Below are 23,615 nucleotides of genomic sequence, written 5' to 3'. Positions count from 1 at the left end.
GAACAGCTCCTCTGAACACATCTGAACTGTAGGCATCCATATTTTAGTCAGATGAAATTTGGCCTGTCACAAGGCAGCTCCCTCCTTCTCCAGATGAACACTTATCTTGGCTGCTCTGCTATCAGGTAGTGGAAGGCTATCTCCAGACTTACGTATTTTAAAGTAGTGATTTAAAGTAAAGTCTAAAGTAGACTGGAAAATTCAGAAATTATTTTTTTGTTAAACCATTTTTCAACTCTACATTATTTTCTGTCCAAATGCATTCTCCAAAAAAATCTTATTTTACACTACAAATGCCCTGTGAGGTAGGAGGGAAAATCAATCAATACTTGTTTCATGAAACAAAGTGTGGACTATAGTTCATAGAAATTTCCAGAGCAACAAAGGCTTTGGATCTGGGATCTTTGACCGTTTCGGATCTCCCACTCCCAGAAACACTGATGCTCAAGTGAGGTAAGCTTTTTCTGGGAAAATGGAGTGCTTGAACTATGGATGATGAGTGTATCCTAAAGGCAGTATTGAGCCTGCCTATAGCTGACAGTACAAACATATCCCTATTTATACAGATGACAGGGTTTGCCAAAAACCATATAACAACCCTGTAGTAGAGTCAGGAATGAGCTCAGATCTGATGCTGCTTATGCCTCAGAGGCTGAATGGGAGATCTTAATCTCACAAGGTTTAAAGAAGTTTGCTTAACTGCTCTAAACCAAACAAATTACATTACACTGAATTAAATAAAATTAACTGAAAATCTGAAATGCTTTATTGCTTGTAGATATTTTGATGTGAATGGGAAGCAAAAGGGGAGACAGATGTTCATTCAACGACTATCTAAACCTCTGTTGTACTCTGTTATGGCTTATACTCAGATAAGTTTCCAAATCTAGCTCAAGTGCTAATTCCCCAAATTTGTATTTGTGTAGTCAGTTCAGTATCTCCACACTACACACAGCAGGACATCAGGAAATTGAATTTTTGTTGGAAATTGATTTTGGAAAGAGCAACTAGACTATCAGGACTTACAGAAGTTTTCATATTGACTGGGAAGAAGGTTCTGTGATAAATACCAGAAAGTAAAAGCTCTTTATTAAACTGTCATGACATATTCACTTTCAAGAGAGAGGAATAATTCTAGAAACACCATTTATCTGCCTTTTTCCTAAGGCATTTTTCCAATCTTCTGTTCAGTAACTTCTTCCAATGTTGGTAAAGTGTTGCCAAAATATGTCATTTAAAGAATTAATTTCAGAATACAAACTGCTGTTTCAGTACCTCATGATACATCTCCACTGTACATCATTTAAGTACATGCACTTTATTTAATCATGAACAGTATCTATCACAGATAGGCACCATTTAAATTTCAAACGTAACAACTCTTCTGGTTTCTTGCTATCATTAAGAAGCAGACCACAGATCTTATCTATCACTTTGGTGTATATAAACCTTAGTGTATAAGTAGTTACAATGGCATGAATGTAAAGATACTGATAGAGCTATCTCTCATCCAGAAGAAAAATTAGCTACATCAGCACCCAGTATAAGGAACATACTAGAGTTATTAATCTGGTAACACAAACCCAGAATTTTTACTGCAAATTTTATGACACAACAAGAACTTTGTATGTTACCATGGTTTGTATGGTTACTGATCTGTTCAGTGCAAACTGAGATTTACTAGTATCAGGAAAAAAAGTGAAAATGTATTTTTTTGACGATATTTTATACTTGCACTGGAGTTTTGTAGGTGAAGAACTAGGTAGTACAGAGAAGGCATGTACAGTGACAGAAATCTGGGTTCAGCATCTTTCATCAGATGCTTTAAAACAATTGCAGGATACAGAGTGGATCCAGAAAGAGACCTCAAGGGGACGTTGATGACTTCACTGCTTCATCTGTAACCTTGATTTTGTGGTGGAAACTCAATCTCCTCTCAGAAGATGTATGTTAAAGGCAGTGACAAGGAATTCATGTAAGTGTTGTTTACATTATAAGCAAAATAACTGAAGCACGAGGTGATTGAAGTGAAACTCTTCCAGCCTGCAAACTCTGTCATTCTTCCTCATCGTAAGCTACACATCTTTAGTCCTATTTCCTGTATTGGTGGGAATAGGAATGTGCTAATTCAGTCATTTCCTTTTTATCTTTACAAGTAAAGTGCAGGTCAGGTCAGTCACAAGATTGGTTCTGTGCCATTCCAGTCAATAACAGCTCTTTCCCACCTAGAAATGAAAGCAATCATTTTACATCCATCAGTTAATCAGGTCATTGGAAAGGTAAACAAACACCCCTCCACCACCCAACAAACCTTAGAGATTAGGATGGATTCATTTGGGATAACTAATCATATCTCAAAAGGGAAAGGAACAGAAGTAAGGTACTTGTACCACCTAATTTTAGGTGCCCAAGTTTGGAGGTCAGTCCTCTTACCCTTCCTTCAGTTTCTTCTAGGCAATGGATAGTCCTCAGGAGCAGCTGATTCAGAACAAGTACCTTAATGCTGCAAACACTGTAGGGAATCCCCAAGATGGGTATATGAATTAACCCTGTATCTGAATGTTCAGTCTCAGCTGTTACTAGGCAATTTGCACACTCTCATACAGGCAGGTCTCTGATTAGGAAATCTGTGACTCTGAGAGCTGGAGACCAGATAATTGCATTTAGCAGCTATCTTTGCTCCTGACCTTGGTTCCTCTGAAGGATTCAATGCTTCACTTTAGTGACAATGTTTTGCTTTTCCTTTGCTGAGGCTTTGCTTTTTCTCTGCCCTCACTCCTTCTTCAGAATAACTTTAAAATGTACTCTAAGAAGAAAGTTTCCAAATGACTCCACACACATGCACAAAAGCCTTCCATATATTTAATTCCCAGCTCTGTATTGGTTGCTACTGCTCAGCTGCCCACTCCAGGAATGTGACCAACACTGAATGCTAAGAAGGTATCAATCCTGTATTTGTCACCAAATGTGTCTTCAAATCATGGCAAAAGACAAAGATCTGACCAAAGACTTGTTAAAAGAAGGAGGATGCTCTCCAGTGACCTCATTGGGTTGAAGTTAGTCAACTTACTGTACAGTCAGAGTCATTTATTGCATGAATTGCACTTGTCAGTGGCATTTCTCATGTTTGCAAGTTCATGGTTCACAGCTTCTGAGAACTAAATTATTGCATTCTCAGTGTCAAGTATTTATACCTGTTTTGAAAAACTGTCTCAGAGTGCATGTGCACAGTAGTAAGACATTGGTGAGGCAGTCGAGATTACAGTGAGTTGCCAGAGTGTCACTGAGTTTCTGTCACTGAGGAAAGAATTTGTCAGCAAGGGTATGGCAACTCAGTCCTTTCGCTGAGCAAGTCAGTCAAGTGTAAAACAAAACCAAAATCTGAATTCATGCAGTATTCAGTATAAAGTCTCACAGGAAGTGATCATCTGGAGGCTCTTTTGAAATTTTTCCTTCTTTTTTTTATTTTGCTGAGAAAATAAAAATAAAAGATTTGTAGAAAGACGGTCCTCATTCCATGACTTAGTAGGAATACGTAACAGTGATGCCTCACATCTTAAGCTGAAAGCAGAATATGTTCTAGCTGGAGATATTTGACCTAGGCTGGCATTAGCCAGTGGTGAGAGTTGTCCCTGCCAGAGGTTCAGAATATCATCCCCAGAACAACCATATCCAAGTGGGAAGTACAATTGCTACCTACTGTCCCTATTGGATTTCTCAGGTAATGTCATCAAATCATCCCTTATCTTTGTGTATAATCTTCCCATGGCACCATCTTCTACTTCACCAAGGAGATTATAGCTTTGAGAGGGATCCACAGAGACCCCACAGAGTCCAAAAGACACTGAATAAAATCTGCTCTGAGAGTACACTGTAATCTGTGAAAATACTAACATACTGATACCACTTTTGTTGTTAGGTTTAAGATGTCGCTAATCACTAGGCAATGAAGAACTGGCCTTTTAAAAAGAGGTTTTCAATAAAGAGCTTAAACAGAAAATTATTATGTTGAAGCAGGTCTCAAGGTAACTTTCATAACAAAGACTATCTCCTATGTACATTTTCAAAACATTTTTGCTGTAGACTGAAAAGCATTCTGCAGCTGTTTACTCCTATGGAGACAGATTCAAAACTTTTTTTACCTATTGAATCTGCACAAGAAAAGGTGCCAAACAGTGAGGAACCTCACTCACAGGTGCTGAACAAGTCATTCCTTTACAGACAGAAACAAAACTGTCCAGACAATTCAGCATTAACATTCCCCCAAACTATCTTGCCACAATGTAATTCAAATACAACCCAGATTCTAGCTGCTGATTCAATTATAATTTATCAGATTAGCGACAAAAAAAACCTACATTTGACCCATCTGGTTCAACTACAACCTCACCCAAGGGTCATGGAGTTAACAGGAACACAAAAGGGACTGGTTCAGTCCCTGAACAATGTTCAGTCTGGAATAACATTCAAGGATGTCTCATGTAATAATAATTTGGTATTGTTTTAGAGCACACTAACAATTCAGGATGAAATGCCCATGCTCTTCTCTTATCCACCAATTTTCCATTGGATGTCTCACTTCAAAGCCAAACAGATGAACTAAGGTATCATACAGCCCCACTACAACAGAGGAAAGCTGATGCTAGAGGGTTAACAAAATATACCACTGAATTAAGATTATAATATCAGATCAAAGTTTTATTCCCCTCAGGCAAAGCTAACAGATGTTTTTTTCTGCCAGTACAGAAAGCCGCTGAGGATCATGACTGTGATATAAGAGTATTCATCAGGGAAGAATGGGATAAGACGTCTGCACGGCATCTCCCAAACAACCCAGGGATGCACATTCCAGACATCTCTTGGTCAGAATCTGACTGCTTCTACAGATGTCTAGGGATGAAAGCCACAATAAAAGCACATGTACTTAGACTGATGGATTGAGAGCCTGCAGGTTAAAGTGATTCCTGCTGGCGACTAGTTGTTCTGGCCATCCGAAGTGTTAACTGCTTTAAACTCAAATCTCACTCTTCTGACATTTTATAGAATAGGGACTGAAAACATGAGCCTTCTCCTCCTGCAGAAGCAAAACAACCCTTCTCCTCTGATAATAATAATAACAACAAAAAAACCTAAATACAGAAACAGTCTATTACATATGCAGTTTTCCTTTTGGGAGAGGATAAGAGAGCAAACAGCAGACAGATGTTAGGTATATAACTCAATGCATTACAGGATGGTGGCCTTCAGGTGTTAAACAATGGGAGAGACTTTTCATGGATTAAACCATACGTGAGTCATCTGAATGAACAGAAAAAATCCATCAACATTTGGAAACAACACTTAACCTGCTCAGTTCTGTCTGTTCAGACTGAAATTCGCTACACTGCCTGAGAAATTATCCTACCTTTTTTTTGATGAGAAAGGTTTGATTAGGAGGTCCATCATGAATGCTTGCTCAAAATATGTAATGGCTCTTTGCTTGCTTGCATTACCACAAATTAGTTTAGGAATCTATTCCACAGTTGTATAATAGAAAACATTTCTTTTTTATCTACAAATTTGTTAAAATATTGCTTAGTTTGTTTTGGTTTTACTTTTCCTTATATACCGTTTCATAGCTGGAAGAAAAAGTTCTTAAAAACAAAAAGGAAAAATATAACATGAAAAACCTTTAGCAGCAAGGCCATGCTTAAATAAATATGCTCAAAGCAAATGGAGAATACTGAAAACAAGAAGCCAGACTGATCAGGGTAAATCAGACAGTCCTGAGAATGTACAAACAAAATACATTGATGCTGGAATTTGCTGGTAATTTACTTCTTCAGTACATTAAAGCAGGGAATTTAAAATAAACAAACATCACTATTACAAAAACTGTGTAACTTTGATACAATGCCAGGAACGGAAGATGTTCTAAGAGCAACTTTAAGTAGTTGCATGCCTTATTCACCCCCACTGTGTGGATTTCTGAGGCTATATATTATTTATTTTAGTTTGTAGTCATGCCTCTGTGTCACTGGAACAGAGGAATCAATACAGTTTATATGCACAGGGAGTCGGGACTAATGTCACTGCTGTCATGTTACAGAATGCCTCTTCTACTTTTCTGTAACTTTATAATGGCAACACTGCATGAACACACTGTTTGGCAGCCACTCATGATTTTTGGTGCTTTTTTACAGGACAAATTATGGCAAGGAAAGGAGGGAAATTGCAAGAGAAATCTGAAGCTGCTTGGCTTGCTGCTTTAACAAATGTTATGGTCTTTGACAATAAGGCTTTTACTTCTTGCTCCAAAGATACTCAGATAGCAGCTTTCAAAGTCATGTTGATAGAATTGTTATAAAGCTGACTTTCCTACCCAGTTAAATTTTTCCATTTTGCTTCTTTCATGTCTCACTAAACTGAAAATGTTCTCATTAACTTCAGTATGACTTGCATAAATTGCTTAAAAGTCCATCCTTTAATACCATATAGACCTCAAAATGGCCTGGAAATTCATAACATGACAGGAACTAGCCTTGTATTAAAGGAGAGAGCATGACTTAAGAACTGCCAAGGACAAAACATGGTGTTTTGTGATCTTGAGAAACTCTGTGCTGTCCATAGACACATGGAAAGTTTGAAAAACCTGAGACCATTAAGCACAGGGCTTCATGCATCAAGAATGGTACCCTGGTCCCCCAGTCTAGATGGAAGAAATTTTCTCCTTTTCTCATTATGCCTCTACAATAGGAATCAATCACTTTTGGGAATCTAAATTTAGATCTATTTAAATCAAGTTCTGCTTTCAAACAGAATTTGTCTCAGTCAGTTCTTCGTGATGTAATGAAGGTTTCTCTAAAAATGAAGTGAACGTGTTAGCTAGTTCGATGTTAACTCCAATAGCAGACAATTAAATGTATAATACATATTAGATCCTGGCCTATTCAGATCCTTTCTGATTTTTAAGCAGTAATTTTGCAAGATTCCTTGCTGCAACATATTCGACATATTTGTATCAGTAACTGATTGTATCTGGATGAAAAACTGTAATTTCACTTACTTTGTCCTAATACAGTGCTCAAGTGGAGGAGTAAGATCATTTTCTTTATCTTCAGCACACATCTGAGTTGTGTCTGCAGAGACATATCAGACATTATTAGTGGCTGGAGTACATTTCTGTTCATACAGAATTCCACAGTAACTTCTAGAAACTCCACCTATGGAAGTGACGGACTACCACTCACAGTGTAAACATCCTAGCCCACAATAGGCATGTATTCACTCTGGATTGAAATACCCTGGAAGGGGAGCACTGCTGACACTTGAATACTATCTCATGCCCTCGTTCACACCATCTGAACAGAGAGGCCACAGACAGGGCCAGGAACACTCAGAGTAGATACCACGACTATGGCTCTTTGCAAACAGCATGGGCTTTATAGCTGACTTAGAGTGGACAGTCTGGCACTCATTACTTTGTCATCTCTTGAAACTTTTCAGCTAGTGGTCTACTGCCTGTTCATGTGATGGCAAGCTAAAGGCTGAAAGGAGGTGACAATGTAAACGCTGTTGGGAATGAGTCCCAGATTGTGCCCAGTATTAGTTGTTCTGAGCCAGAAACTTGCCCAGAATCATGTTGACTACTTAACAGTAAGGAAGAAAGTAGGACACTGTTCAGACTCATCCCCTGAAACAGGTTAGTTTACTAACATTGAGATGATTTCAAGGAAAAACATAGATTTGAAGGTGAAAGAATACGCTGGAGGGCTGTCATGAAGCTTTTATTTTACAATTGATGTCATAATTACTAAGAAAGCAATTTTTACTCAAATACTAAGGGCAGCAGTAGTCCTACACTTGAATAGGAAACCCCAAGTCCAGTCCAAAGTTCATTAAGATTTTTTCACCCTTGAAAAAAAGATTGTCCCTTGACTGTTGAGAAAACCATGCACAGATAGGAGAAAATGATGTTTTGTTGGATATAAGAGAGCTACCACAGGCTGTGAGCATTCCTTTGGGACGGAGATGCAATTGCATTGTTCCGGGGAAAACAGAGAGGTCAGTGTCTCAGACACTGGATCTGTCAACAGTGAAAGTAGTCTCTGAACTTCCCAGGGAGAAAACATCCTGCAACCAGCTTGTATGTCAGTCTGCTCAGCTGTTTCCTGTTTTGGAGTAAAACATTTTAAACTTCAGCAGACTAGGGTTTTTTTTCTTTTTCTTCTTTTCTGTCTGTCATCTAGTCAACAGGTAGGTTGCAAGCAACAAACAATGCCAAGGCAGGGTATAGTATATGGGTCTGCTTCAGTGAGACTGATGTAGACAGGATGGGTAGCAGTTGCTCTTACATTCACAGCTGCCAGTCTCAGATATCTCTGGCTTCCTCATGTCATTCCTTCCCTTGCTTATTGATCTTGTCAGTATAAATACATACAGAAAACTTTGAAAGACTGTAAGGGCTGTATTAGTAGGAAATGGACAATATTTAAAAGTTCATAAAGTACTGTCAGTTTTCTAGATCCTCTGTACCTTAGAGGTACATGGGAATCTTTTAAGTTTCAAAGACCCTCTTTTATCCTAATATTGAGGAGTTTATAACAGTTCCTTAGAGGTCTCCAATAGTATTTTGGATCTCTGTAAGAATTCCTGATACTGATGTTCTGGATCTTCTCAAAGTGAAAAGGAAGAGCCACTGTCTTGACCATAGTATTGCTAGCAGGAATGGCATGGCTGCCTTGCCCAGTCATTTCCAATTTGTTGAATTTTGTCATTTTTAGACTTGAGATCTTCCAATCACAAGGTCTGAATAGAATTTTTTCATACAAAGGAATATAAAAAAATTATGACTAAAGATATATCTTCCAGGAGTAGGCAATGAACATTTAGCTAAGTTAATTAACTGTGTTTCGTACAGCTCATGTGGAGCAAGGAATGGTGAAGTTACACTCATCTGTCTTGGAGTCATCAACAGCAAGAAGGGGATGAATATGATCTCTTAGAGCTTCACTTATATTCTAAGCTAAGGGTAATGAGAAACTGAGTGCCAGCACAGTTACAGACAAACGCAATTCAGAAGCTGTGATGAGCACAGATTCAAAAGAGTGGAATCCAAACAATCACTGAAAGAAAAAATACTGCTCATAATTTACATGGAAACCTTAGGAAGTGATGTTTTAATGATTGCCTTTCCACAAGACTTTTGCACATTGGAATAATCTCATCTTCACTGTGAGAAAAAACTGTTCTGAAAGAAAGTGTCATAATCAATAATATACCAGCCTTCCCTAGAAGCTGCCTCCAGTATCTGAACATCTGTTAATTTCACTGCTTGTGCTACCTTCCGTGGGATCTGCAAAGGGACTGAGGGTGGTCTATGACTCTCGAAGAATCTTCTAAGAAATTCAGTTATATTCTTCTTAGAAGTTATTTAGCTGCTTTTCGAAAAGACCTTGAAAATGATACTAAGTTGAAGGCATGTACCAACGAGATATAAGAATGATTTATTAAAACTTATTGTACAAAAATTCCTTATATCTTCACTTGCAGACAGCATATTGAAAATGTTAACGTAGGTAGTGTTAACTGCATATTAGAAAGAAGGAGCAGTATCTCTGGGAGCAGTAAACACACTCTTTCATACAAGTGCCTGTGACTTATAACAAAAATCCCAGGATCTCCACTCAGTCTCTAAAGAGCTGACAAAAGAAGATGAGCATAATGCAGGGGGTTATTAATCTAGATACACTGGCTTGTTTTCCTTCTCTGCCTATCAGAAATTTTACTTAATAGAAGAACTTTCATCTATTTAGGATAGTATGTTGAATTCACTAGTAGGCATTGCCTCTTTTTAGGAGGGAACTTCCTACTTCTTGTCTACATTTTGGCAAATGGCTATGAGTATGAGAAGCAGGCCAAAGTTTCAATATAAAGTGGCAATTGCTATTACCCCCAAAATGTAATTCTACTTTTTATTTCTGACTTTTTTGCCTTTCCTGCCCAGTGTAATTTTTTCAAACTTTCCCAAAATATGAACTTGATTATAATTTTCTTAATTATAAACAAGATTTCCATTTCAATGAATTTATCTTCTTGTTAGTGAAAAGCCAACAACTTTGCTAACCAGCACCAGTGAGATGTAGATGTGCGGCACCCAGGACCTCATGATATATCTCTAGGTAACACTACCTAACCATCACAGCTTGTTGATATTTCCAAAGAAGTATCAGTAATACTTAACATTCTGATATCTCCATCTGGTACTACATGCATGTAGTTGTATGACCAATGTTACCTTTTGGATGTAATTCCAGTTTTTCTCCAGACCTAATAAAGGATTACTGTACAGCCAGAACTAGGAAAGAGTTTTCCTGGAATGATGAAATTATTTTCATTTTACAGCCTTTTACAGAATTTCACAGATAACAGAAGATTTACTAGGACATATCCCTAAAAGAGGATGTAGCCACAACAAAAGGATACCTACCTCTCAATGCAAGTTTAGTCTTTGAGGAGAAATATACTGATATGCCATAACAGTCTGAACAGTAAAGAGAAAAAATTATACATAGTCTGAGCACGTTCTCATCCAGGGATCTTAGACTTCTTGGTAACTCTGGATTTTGGAAATATTCCTGATTTATTAATGATGAAAAGACAGACCAGGACACCTTGTTTTGGACCATATGCTACATGGTACAACACAATAGAAAAAATGTGTCTCGATCTCTCTAGTCCTGGGCTGAACTGTATTATCTGTGTCACTTACAAAGAAACTTTTATCTAGGGCAGACCATGTGGGAACCAGTTGGCAACTATAGTCCTGTAAAGGTTAAGCATTTTTTTGAGATAATATATGTGATCACTATAATAGCATGACAGGGATTTTAACTAAAATAAGAGGATAAATAACAGGCAGAAAGATGATTGAATTCACCACCACCAGCTAAAGCCCCCAGCACTCCCACCATACGAACAGCTTTGTCACATGGTCTCAATTAGAACATACAACAGCCATGTATAACTCATCCTGTCCAAGAACCAGAATGTAGATGAAAACAAGGAATACAGACCACTTATTTTTAAAGCATGGACTACAACAGAGTGGCTCCTTAAGATTAAGAAGGAATTTGATTAGATTGTATAAATATATTGAAGGAAAGAACACAAAAGATAAGTAGGATATTATTAGCAAATAGCAATCTAGTGGTTAAGAATGTCTTAAAATGGCAATAAGTAAGAGCTTTCTAAGCATAAGAATACTGCTTGTCCAAATGCCTTCTACTTGGAGAAATACACAATTACTGTAAAAGCAGCTGCATAATTTGGCATGGTTTCCTGAAAGAATGAGTGTAACAAGTCATGCTTGTGTTTCCAGGTATGCTTATCAGCAGGTAAGAGACTAGACTTTGTTGGCAGATTACTGCCATCTTCTGAAGCAACTGATTTTGGAAGTAAGAATTTCATGCTTCCTCACCCTCTCTGCTCATTTTATGATAGGTATGTAGGGTTGAGGAACAGGAGGCTTGCATTTTCTGCCTGTGGAAACTATGTGAGAAGACGTGAAGGAGAATGGGAGTAGTTAAATATAGTTTACAGTCCTAGGAGTTTGAATAGGCCAGATCACAATCTGTTCCTTGGAAATCAGTGTCACTGAAAGATTTACCAGTCTGTATATAGCACATGATTACTTTTAACCCTTTCAAGAACTTATGCTCAAAATTTCATTGTGAAATCAAATTTCCAATTAATCACCAAAACTAATTATGGAAATTAGGAAACAGGCACACAAATAATCTTTAATGGCTGATTGTTTGTATTATTAGATTCTTCTTCCTGATGTGATGCTGTTGCAACCACTAGAGAAGGAATGCAGAATTACTGAGCTGTACATACCAACTGTTAACCGTATTTCTTCCTCCTGGTTGGCCAAGCCATCGTAATAATATAGATCAAATTTCCGCTCTGTTTTCCAGTCACCTAGCAAATCCTTTTCCAAACAAAAAAGCACACTGAAGTGGCTTTCACTGCATACCAACCAAATTGGGTATTTAGGGGTCTTCAAGTAACAACCAACCTAAAAGAAAGATACAAAATGTAGAATATCACAGAGGGCATGGGGAGAAACAATTGTGGAAAACATGAGATACATAATATCACTTATTATAGACTACAAACATTAATGAAGACACATTATATACTGCTGATGAAGCAGACCAAGGTAGCTCTGATAAATCATGGAACATACAAAGCAGGTATCTGGACTTGAGTTATAGGCAGGTAATAAAATGCAGCTGTAGTTTCCTTAGAGCAAAAAGATCATATCCCAGATGATCAGAAACAAAAGGAATCCTGTCTCCAAGAGCTATAAAATCACAGTGAGTTTAGGTCAGGAATACTACATGAGAACAATGGGAGACCGTGCTGTTATGCAACAGTACCTAAAAGGCAGGCAAGGGACTTCACAGAATCTCAGATGACATGTGACACCCCTGTGTGGGCAACTAAACAGTCCAGAATCTTTTCTTGGATGCAATATATTCCCTTCACTTTAGCACCTTCTTCTAGCTTCACAGTACAGATATGTAAAATATTTTCATCTGCTAGAATAAAGCAATAACAGAAGCACTTATTTTGATTCATTATTCTTAAAAATCAAATATTCTCAGCTGAAAAACAACAATGATTTCTTTAACAGATGCCTTTTCTAAGCCTTTGCCCTCCTTTTGAAAGTTTGAAAGTATACTTATTATAAATATCCTAAATTTTCTGTATTAAACTGCATTTAAATGATTTTCATACTCAAGATGTTTTAAACTAGAATACTCAAGAGCTTTAAACTAGAATCGATGGGGGAAGAGGATACCATCAGGATGGCAGTAGTAAGCCAAGGGTTGGCATGGCATCGCCTGAGGGTGGCAATGCTAGTGGGAACATTTACACTGCTTCTGGGAGCATGGAGGGCTCAGGAGTGTATCTGAAATGCTTGTACACCAATGGATGCAGATTGAGAAATAAACAGGATGAACTGGAAGCATTGGTCAGCTTCCAGAGCTATGAATGAGACTTGGTGGAATGAGTTCCATGATTGGAGTGCTGGGATGGAGGTTTACAGGCTGTTCAGGAGGGACAGGCAGGGCAGGTGAGGTGGAGGTGTTGCACTGTACGTAAGGGAGAGAGCCTCTGGCTAAGGATTAGCAGGATAGAAAACAAAGGAGATGTTGTAGTGGGTGTCTACTACTGATTGCCCAGCCAGGATGTAAGCACTGATAAATTATAGGCAATTAGAAGAAATCTATGGAATGGTAGCCCTTGTCCTTATGGGAGATTTCAACTTCCTGGAAATCAACTGGGAATATCATACTGTAGGTCTTGGAAATTATTGATGTTTGTAGGAAATAACTTCTTGTCACAGGTATCTGGTGAGCCACCTTTGGAAAGATGCCCTCCTAGACTTGCTGTCTGTGAACAGAGAAGGACATGTTGGAGATATGAAGGTAGGTGGCTGTCTTGACCACAGTGATCAGGAAATCATTGAGTTTAAAATTTTCAGTGTAACAGAAAAAAGGACTAGAGAGTTGCTATCCTGGAATTCAAGAGAGACAAGTTTAAGAGATTCAGGGAGATATTTAGCAGAGTACCCTGTCAATCTGCTTTTGAGGTCTTAGGAGTTCACCATTGCTAGTCAGTTTTTAAGAAAGACATTTCAGAAGCACAGGAGCAGGCAATTCCACTGTGTTGTAAGTCATGCAAGCAGGGCAGAAGACCAGCTTGGCTGAACAGGGAACTCTTCATGGAGCTCAGGAGGAAAAGAAACTGTATGAACTCTGGAAGCAAGGTCAGGCTTCACAGGAAGGGCACAGAGCTGTTGTTCACTTATACAGGGATAAGAGACACAAAGTCCACTGAAACTGGCCAGAGTTGTTTCAGATAACAAGAAGGGCTTTTTAAAGTATGTTAATAGCAAGAGGAGGTCTAAAGAAAACATTGGACTGATACTTGTTGAAGATGGTCACCTGACTAATAGGGATGAAGAAAACACAGAGGCATTCAATGCTTTTTTTGCTTTAGTCTTTAATAATACTGAAAGACCTTGGGCTGCCTGGCCCCTGAGTTGGAGGACCATGAGTGTGGGAACAGTGACTTTCCACTTGTGGACACTGAAACTGTAAGGGACCAGTGGATTCAGCTGAATGCTCACAAGTCCATGGGGCCTGAGGGGATTCATCTCAAGAGTTCCAAAGGGGCTGGAAGATGTTATGGCAGGACCCGTCTCTATCTACCAAAGGTCTCAGAAGTCTGGAGAGGTCCCTGTTAACTGGAAGCTAGCTCATGTTATTCCAATGTACAAAAAGGGTGTGAGGGAACTATAGACCTGTCCTATAACCTCAGTTCATGGAAAGATTATGGAGATCATACTGGGTACTATTGGAAGGCATTTAAAGAATAATGCAATCATCAAGCACAGTCAACATGTTCAGAAAGGGAAAGTCTTGCTTACCTATTTTGATATCCTTCTATGACGTTGCCTGCCTAGTGGATAAAGGGAAGGTGGAGGATGTAATTTTTCTGGATTTTAGTAAGGCGTGTGATACTGTCTCTCACAGCATCCTTCTGGACTAGTTGTCCAACTATGGAATGAGCAGGTTTAGTGTGCACTAGGGGAAGAGCTGGCTGAAGGGCACAGCTCAAAGTGTTGCAGTGAATGGGGCTACATCTGGCTTGCAACCAGTCACTAATGCTGTTCCTCAGGGCTCTATTTTAGGGCCAGTTCTGTTCAATATTTTTATCAAACTGCATGCAGGAGTTGAATGCATCATTAGCAAGTTTGCTGATGATACCAAACTGGGAGGTACTGTTGATTCTTTTGAGGAACAGGAGACCTTACAAAGGGATCTAGACAGATTACAGCATTGGGTTATAATTAATGGGATGAAACTTAACAAGTTGAAATGCTGGATTCTGCACCTACAACAAAGTAATGCTGGGCACAAGTATAAGCTGGGAGAGAAGTGGCTGGAGAGCAGCCTCACAGAAAGGCATCTGGGGTGTTGGTTAACAGAAGGCTCAGTATGAGTCCCCTGGCAGCCAACAGGACAAACAACATCCTGGGGTGCATCAAATATAGCATAATCAGCCAGTCAAAAGAGGTGATTATCCTGTTGTGTTCAGCATAGGTGAGGCCCTACCTTGAATACTGTGTGCAGTTCTGGGCCCGACAATTTAAGAAGAATGTTAAGGTCCTTGAATTTATCCAGAGGAGGGTAATAAAGCTGGTCAAAGGGCTGAAAGAAATGTCCTATCAGGAGTGGCTAAGGACTTTGGGTTTGTCTACTTTGGAGAAAAGGAGGCTGAGGGGAGACCTCACTGCTCTCTACAGCTTCCTGAGGAGGGGAAGCGGAGAGGGAGATGCTGAGCTCTTCTCCCTGGTACCAAGTGCTAGGATGCATGGGAATGGTTCAAAGCTGCACCACACGAGGTTTTGACTGGACATTAGGAAGCACTTCTTTACTGGATGGTGGTCAAACACTGGAACAGGCTTCCTGGAGAGGCGGTCAGAAGCATTTGGACAATGTCTTTAACAACATGCTTTAACTTTTTGTCAGCCCTGAAACTGATCTGGCAGTTGGACTAGATGATTACTGTAGGTCCCTTCCAACTTAAATAGTCTATGCTATTTCATTCTACTAATTTTAATTATTATTCTTAAATCTGCCAGCTATTTAAGATGTGGGCTACTACAGAAATTCTTTGGATTTGTGAGTAATTGCTTTTATCTATATATGTATCCATTTATCAGTTTATTCAGTTTTTTCTGCTGCTTCACCCCATAGTCTTTAAGGTTCAAGTCCAGAGAAGGATAGAGGCTAGTTTTATGTATATTTAGACTCATATGTATTATTTCTCATGGAATTTATGCTTTATGGCAAACATATAAATGCTTTAATACCTGGGGGAGTGTATCTATGGATTTGAAACTTAATATGTGCTGATATAAAATGAGTCATGGAAGTTATCTGCATCCCCTGAGGTCAAAGAATATCTTGTAGTATTTTCTTCACCTCACACTAATGTGTTCTGAGACAGATACCATCCTCCTATTGTATACTGTTGCTTTAAAGCTGAAGTATCAGTTAATGATATTAGCCCCTTCAGTAGTAAATAATAGAATTTAAAAAAAAAAAAAGTATTAGATTGCTTAATGTAGCAAAGAAACCTTATTTCTTCCAGCTAGGATTTTAATATTCATCTGCAAGAGGTATTTATTATTAGCTCTATTCTTGTCATTGAAAGCTGTATTCTAAGTTCAAAATAATAACCTTTTTTTTTCCCCCACCGTATTGTTGGGGTTTGTATGTTTGATAAATCACTCAGGGAAACTAAAAACTAAAATAAAACTTTTTGCTTTCACTGCAATGTTTCTGCCTACAGCTCCACTTAATATTCTTATAGCAGACTGAGTCACTGCTGTGCAGGACACTGTATAACCATCTTTATTTTATCCCCAGTTTTATGCATGCCTTGCACTGCTAGTATGCTACCAATCTGCAAAACAACGAATGACAGCCAAGTGTGCAAATATATGCACATAGAAATAAAAGATCAGTTTCTGCCTCCATAATACAGACACATGGATCAAAGAAACTTTGCTAGTTTAGAAGCTTAGGTAGTTTTGAAGAGGTTTGCATAGTAATATGGTAAGTGATACAATCTACAGAAATAATCTCTGCCTATTGCTACATTTACTAGTATGGGATTTAAATCATGCTTCTGCATAAGCACTGGGTGCTAGTGGAAACTGGAAGACATTTAACAGAAAACAGAAAATTCTTATACATGTTTTCTAGATATAGATTCACAGATACGGCTTTTACAGTACAACCCTCTGTTCTTCACCTTGGGCACACAAATGCAAATGTCATCTAATATACAGCTAAAAGGCAGAAGCCAACATATATTTTGTTGTAATTAAAAATCTAAACAGCTTCCTAAGTGATAAGGAATGTGTGGGGCTTTTTTCATTACTGAGATTTAGAGTTTATATCTGAAGTGTTATTTAAGTACAAAGTCAATTATATTCCCCAATGAGAATTTCTTCTGATGTTAGATAACCAGTCTCTAGCTAATTAAATAACTGTTCTCTGACTCATTACTTTGCTAATATCTATTTAAAACAGCCTTTTATACAACAGTTTTGTTTTTCATGTAAGTTCTTGGCTTAAAAGTAAAGAAATTTTTTTACAAGCTTACAAAAATACTCGTAACAGGAGTTATCAAAAGGGAAATACGCAGATGCAACAAAAGATGGCAAATTAGAGGGATGAGGATGAAAAGATTCAGTCTCACAAACATGCATATTTTAATATGCAGATAAATCAAAGCCAAAAAGGAACAGCTAGTCTGCTCATGAAAATGTGTTCTTCCTACATACGTCTGCTAAAGTAACTTCCGAGCTTCATCAAACAACATTTGACAAAACAAGATTAGAGAGATACAGAACTGTTTCAAAGCACATATCCACTCCAATTCTTACTCAAATGAACAATCCTAATGAAGTCAGGACAAATTGTTCACATGAGTATGGTCTGTAGGAATACTTTCCAAATATGTATAGTTTTCAATTATAATGCTTGCAGATGAAGGCGAGGGCATGAACTTTAAGACAATAAAAAGGGAGAAGTCTTCTTTCAGTTATATCAGTTATGCTAGTTGAGGATTAGTTGCTGCTTTTAACATCAAGTTGTGTGCCAGCTGTTGGCTGGTCACTGCAGGTTGCTTCTTCCCAAAACCGCTGGCCACTCTGTCCCACTGTCATCACCTTCCAGGGGCTTCTGGCTCTCCAGATAGTTCAGGTTATTCCTGCATTCCAGTTCTAAGGTCAAGCAGCATGGAATGGTTTTTATCCATAAGGCTAAAATTCCTTTCTCTCCCTAAACACATTACTTTGTCTAGACTTCCTATAAGGAACTTCCCTCTCTTATAGCATTCTGTGTCTTCATTTTTCAAACAAAATATATCATGGAAGCACGCTACTGGCAAAGTAAGGACAATCTTCATTGTGAAGATTCCTTTTCCCGCTTCTTCAGGCATCAATTGTTGAGTGGACTAAAAGTCTGCCTTTGTTTAACTGATCCAGATGGTGAGTGGTGAGTGCTTCTTCAATTGCCTGGACAGGTTGGTTGATGGTAGTGATCCTGGAATTTAATAAGACCTTGAAGCAGGACAGGGAAGAAGAAGCATGAACACCCAGTGTTCTGACTCCTCAGGAAACCCTTTAAACTCACTCAGAGTGTGTGTCATCCAACAAGTGCTTGCCAGAGAATGGGGCCCTTCTTTCCAGCTGTTGTATGCTGCCCTATGAGTGTCATGCTGGCTCTGACTTCCAAAGGCAAATCAGGGATATGTGACTTGAATCCATTTAATTAAATAGTATTATTTTTGTTAAGGGCTCAATGGCTGTATTTCTACTTTGCAGAACATAAAAAGTATCTTTTTTTTTTTTTTTTTATCATAATGAATTAAAAATAATAATGCATTACTATTCAGATATATGTTTTCAAATGTGCTCACTAATCTACTTCAGGAAAAAAAAAAAAAGGGGGGTGAATGAATTAGGCATCTTTTCATGCTGCATGTTTTCAGTTCCTATGGAGACTTCACTAACCCTAATCCTCTCCCTTACAAATCCCTTAAGAATGCTCATAAATTTTAGAGACACAAATCTCATCTTTGGAAAATGTCGACCTTTTAAAAGGAAGCACCTTCAAAGGGCTCATTTTCAACACTACGGGTGGTCTATTCCCACATCTGACTTTAGTGTGCATTCGCACAATGGTGAAATTAAATCTACAGATAAGTATTTATTGCTGGACAATTATTCCAATGGATCTGCCAGAATGAGTATATGGTACTTCACTGTTCAGATTTATTTGCTCATTGAACAAGGCTATATTTTGCCATGTGTACACCAAAATAAACAAACAAGAACTATAACCTAGATTCCATGTTTCTTGTACTCCATTACACAATTTACCTTGAACAAAAACAAACAGGTTATCACTCCAATGCAGTGGACATGTTTCAAAGAAGAAGAGAAGAAGATCAAAATCAAGGGGAACACTGGATATGGCGAATGTGATGGCATTTTTCTCTGGTTTTGTTATCACAGGATAATTTCACTTCCTTGCTTGCTGGACTTTATTTTTTTTTACATTAAAATTATATTCAGTCATTTCTTGCTTTATGTTTGTTTGCCTGAATACAACTGTTCTAGATACTTATTTTCCAAAGTAATCATACACTGTAGTACTGAGACCCATGTGATTCCACAGAAGTCTGGGTTCTGTCAAACTGAGTAATTAATAGTTGTACTGATTTCAATAGGATTGATAGACAGAAGGATAATTACACAAAGCTTTCACAATCACACACCACAGCCTATTGTTTGTTCTGTCAAAGTTTTTTTCCCTCCAATTGCAATGACCTTTACGGAATTAATATTAAACAATGTTTCAACAGTGTTAAGACTGAAGTGTCAATGGTGTAAAACCAGATACCTTTGCAATAGCCCTTGGGTGATCAAAACCACCACTGACTCAGTTCACTTACTCAAGCAGCGCTATTAAAACACCAGGTCAGCCAAATTACTATTATATTTGCATATAGTTAAGGGACACTGTGAGCGTAAAGTTATTGCCACTGATATGTACTTGATTTCAATCAGATTAAGAAAAATAAATTTAATGTTCATAAGATCTGACATTCAGAGTATTCATAATTTAATGACAATGCTAGGTTAGGCAGAAATTGAAGTTTTTAGCCAGATATTTATACATTGTAGTAGGAAACACTACAGCTACCTGGGAGCCCTAGATAATTTCTCTGCAGCTTTGAATCCTTTTTGTTGTAGAAATGGAAATAATTCTGAAAATGAATTGGGGGAGAAAAAAAGGGCAGCATTAATGAAGAAGAATAGAAAGAGATGTGTGTTCAGTTCCAGGACTACCAAACCAAAGAAAGGACTTCTGGAAAGCACTGGCTTTTGACTAAAGTTCTCTTATGCTGCCACAACATAAGTGAAGATAGCAGCTGTGGCAACGCAAATAGACATCAGGGCACCAGGTAGCCTCAGGATCTTTTCTTTATCCTTGTCCCATTCTTCCACGTTTCTGGTATGTCACATCAAGTGAAGAAATGTTGAGGGAGATTCAGACCCTCACTCAGACTTCAGCACTTTGTCATTCCCTCAATACATGTAAAGGGGTTTACAAATAATTTCAGTAAGTTACTTGTTACCGCAGTGACAAAGATAGGTAAAGATTCAGACCACCTAACTCTTGAGCATCTATTTCTAGGCCCTCTAATTTAGGTTGGCCCCTAGGCTTTGGTTGTCTGTAAAATCAAACAACAAAGAGATGGGTATTATCAGAAATTTAGACCCACCTGTTCATCAGGTATAAAGGGAGTTGGCTGGACTCTTATCTAAAGCATTTTCAGCCTATAAAGGATCTAAAGATAGATGAGATAAATCCAGATCCAAATGCAGGTATTTATCATCTAGAGAGACATGTGGAAAATATTTGACTTCTCATTATCTGTTTTGTCTGTTTGTAAATCATGCAGAACTCTTTTAAACATGTGGGGTTTGTTATACTTATTGTCTTAAATAAAAACTCTGTGATTCTATTTTATTTGTAAGGATGTTGACAAGAAATCAATGCAAATATCCCAGCAGCAGTGGCTGGGGTCCAGGAAAATAACTGTCCATGGATAAGTAGGAGGACAATAAGACTTCATTAAATTTCACTTCCAGGCTAGAAAGGTAGTTGTAAAATCAGGGAATGAAGAACAGACTTTTTAAATGGCCAATGCTTTGTCAGCCTTGTTTTAGTAAAACTTGTATGTATCACATGTTTGTGCCCACAGTGGCACTCACAAATGTTTTATATAAATAGTAGGGTCCCTTGCCGAGCGCATCGACATGACACACTACCTACTGCATACCCATTACTGAAAAATAAGTGGAAAATTAAAACCAACCATCAGTTTCCATTCTGCACATGCATATTTTTGTTGTTGGTTTCTTAAACAAGATGGTTAAAATACTCTTTCTAAACCTCCCCCTCTGCAACCCCACCAATGAACTGGCTTGAATCCAGTCCATCTGACTAAGGCGCCTGTTTAGCAGACATATTTCCCAGTGAAGAAGGTTATAGGAAGGACGTTCCACAGGGCAAGTAAACAGGTGAGGTGCCAGAAGACAGAGCATGTGTGCTGCATTTACGAATTCAAGTAGGTCTTGTAGCACAGAGTGTGCTGGTTTCATCAAAAGGACCAAGATAATATTTCCCATCTGTGGAATTTTAATGAATAAATTCTGTTTATTTATGCTCTCTCTCTTTTTAAAAAGAAATAGGAAAAAACAGCTTAACTTCTTTGTCAATGCCATGTTCTCTCTTTATTTTCAGAAATGTAAGAGCTAAAAAGCATCAGTCTGATGCTTGAAATGCTGACAGCTCAGGCAGAGACTTGGACAATGTCAAAAATCAGAGTAGGGTAAGTTTGGGAGGGAGGTCAGATGGTAGGAGGTTTAACTGCTATAGCAGGACAGGTTAAAAGCAGGAAAGAATCAATGAGGACAAAGAAAAATAAAAGTTCAAAAGAGACAAGTAATCTTGAATAATTCCATTATTTCATGTACAACAGCACATACCTAAAGTGGTTTTAAAAAGCATTTCAGAAGGAGGGTCAAGTTCATCAGCAAGTATCATACTAAATTTAGAATGAGAGATTCAGAACATCTGTGCCCTCTTCCCAGTTCAGACACTAGTTTATTGGATGACTTATTGGGATAAGCACTTCGACTTCTGTTTCTCTGTTATCTCCCCTGAAAAATATATTCCTTTCCTCTTTTGTAAAGCACAGATCTATCCATAGGAAATGACATATAAATGCTAGATACTACTATTGTTATTATTATCATTATTAATGATAATAGTAGTATCTTTTACCTTTTTCAGATGAGAATGCAGATTATGTTTCTCTTTTGTTGTTGTTAGTCTCTTAAATGATCTGGTATAAATATGAGGAGCATCTGTTTCCATCTGCTTTTATTTAAACATCGCAGTAAGTTTTAAAAAGAGCATTTCATCATTCAAAGTTTTTTCACCTGCAACTTCAATGTGACATTTAGGTCAAAGACTCTGACCCAAATGCAGGGACTTTCTCACTCACGACTGCTATAATTGGCCCTGCCCGCTTCTGTGCCTCACCCCTTTCTCAGAGGTCTTGTCCCTGTTGAAGAATCAACTCAGGCTTCCCTGAGATTAATGCTAAACTGCTGCATGTTGCAGCCCAGCAAACAGAGCAAAACCTGCACCAATTTTATGTGGACTGACCAGCTTTTCTAAATGTTTCTATTGTTTTGAGAGCTCTAAAGAAATCCCAGGAAACCTAAAATCTGAATTTAGGCTTCTTAGCTAAATGCTAATGCAAGATCAGATAGAATTAATAAGGCTTAGAACAAAGAAAAGAAATCCAAAGATGGGTAACTTGACTATCAAAAAGTAGAAGAATTGGACTTTTAGCCTTTTTGTATTAAAATATGGAATCTCACTATGAAACTAAGTGTTTGCATATGAAATAGATTGAATGAATCCATCTGTCATCATGAAGCAATTTGCAACAAGTAATCACATTACAAAAATATACTGAGTATGGTGATATGTTAGGACTAAGAGTGATGATTAGACATTAACAATTCCAGACAAATTACATGAAGCACACATTTTTCTAATCAGCAGAGATAACACATTCATCATGATCCACTGAAAGAGATTAATGGATCAGCAACAGAGGGCAATCACTGGAGAAAAAGGGACTGATCATTTTGGTTTGATTTGCTACTGTTGAAGTATGACAGAAGGCCTAATTCAGTTGTCATGCCCTCACGATATTTTCATGGTATTTAAGAAGACATTGACAAGGAAATTGTGGATTATATACAAATACTCCACATATTAGACAGGGGAGACACAATTTTATAGAAAATTTTCTCCATGTGGATTCACTGCATCTAGCCTGGAATCTTGCATATCTCTTCCTAAATGTGTTAGTAAGTTGGAAGAAGTCTAGAGTAATGCAACAAAAATAAGCTTTGGACAGGATGTACTGATGAAAAAGGGAGGAACTGTTACATCAGCTTGCAAATGTCTAGCGGATGGGGATGAATTGTTTAGGGGGCAGGCTGGATGAGAAATAAGAATGATTATCAGAGGAAACTAAGTAAATGATCAGTCATATTTAATATTAGTATATCCAAAGCATAAGTTTTGTAGTAAATATGAAAAGCTCCACATTCACAGGCACGTGCAAATATGTATTTGCATTTCCTCATAGTTTAAAGTAGAGATGTGTGAGAAAAAAGGTAAGATCACAGTTATATGCATTACAATAAACTAGTAAATGGCCATCTGAAAAAAAAGGCAGGAACTTCACGGATACTTTCTTTTTTAAAACAAAGTCTACTATATAACAGGACATAAAAATATCCTGAATTATCCCCTGAGAGATTGGCTGGATATGACCTAAAGGGAGTTTTCCAGCTCTAATGTCTATGATTCACCATATATCAT

The 23,615-nt window shown here is 37.9% G+C and overlaps 1 protein-coding gene across 1 annotated transcript in view; it reads right to left on the bottom strand.

The window, feature by feature from the left end:
• Nucleotides 1–217: 217 nt before the first annotated feature.
• The window catches only part of MINDY4 (MINDY lysine 48 deubiquitinase 4), an 82,830-nt gene continuing 59,432 nt past the window's right edge, over nucleotides 218–23,615 (bottom strand). Inside the window, exons 16-18 of the mRNA XM_026841611.1 lie at nucleotides 11,878–12,058; nucleotides 7,046–7,118; nucleotides 218–2,225 (exon numbers count right to left, since the gene is read on the bottom strand). Coding sequence (XP_026697412.1) covers nucleotides 2,177–2,225; nucleotides 7,046–7,118; nucleotides 11,878–12,058 — 303 coding nt within the window. The 3' untranslated portion in view covers nucleotides 218–2,176. The remainder of the gene's footprint in view (nucleotides 2,226–7,045; nucleotides 7,119–11,877; nucleotides 12,059–23,615) is intronic.

The sequence above is a fragment of the Athene cunicularia genome (assembly GCF_003259725.1).
Source record: "Athene cunicularia isolate RWA chromosome 2 unlocalized genomic scaffold, athCun1 chr2_part1, whole genome shotgun sequence".
NCBI classification, from domain to species: domain Eukaryota; kingdom Metazoa; phylum Chordata; class Aves; order Strigiformes; family Strigidae; genus Athene; species Athene cunicularia.
Note: the sequence above shows the minus strand (reverse complement) of the source record. Positions and strands in the feature narration are given on the sequence as shown.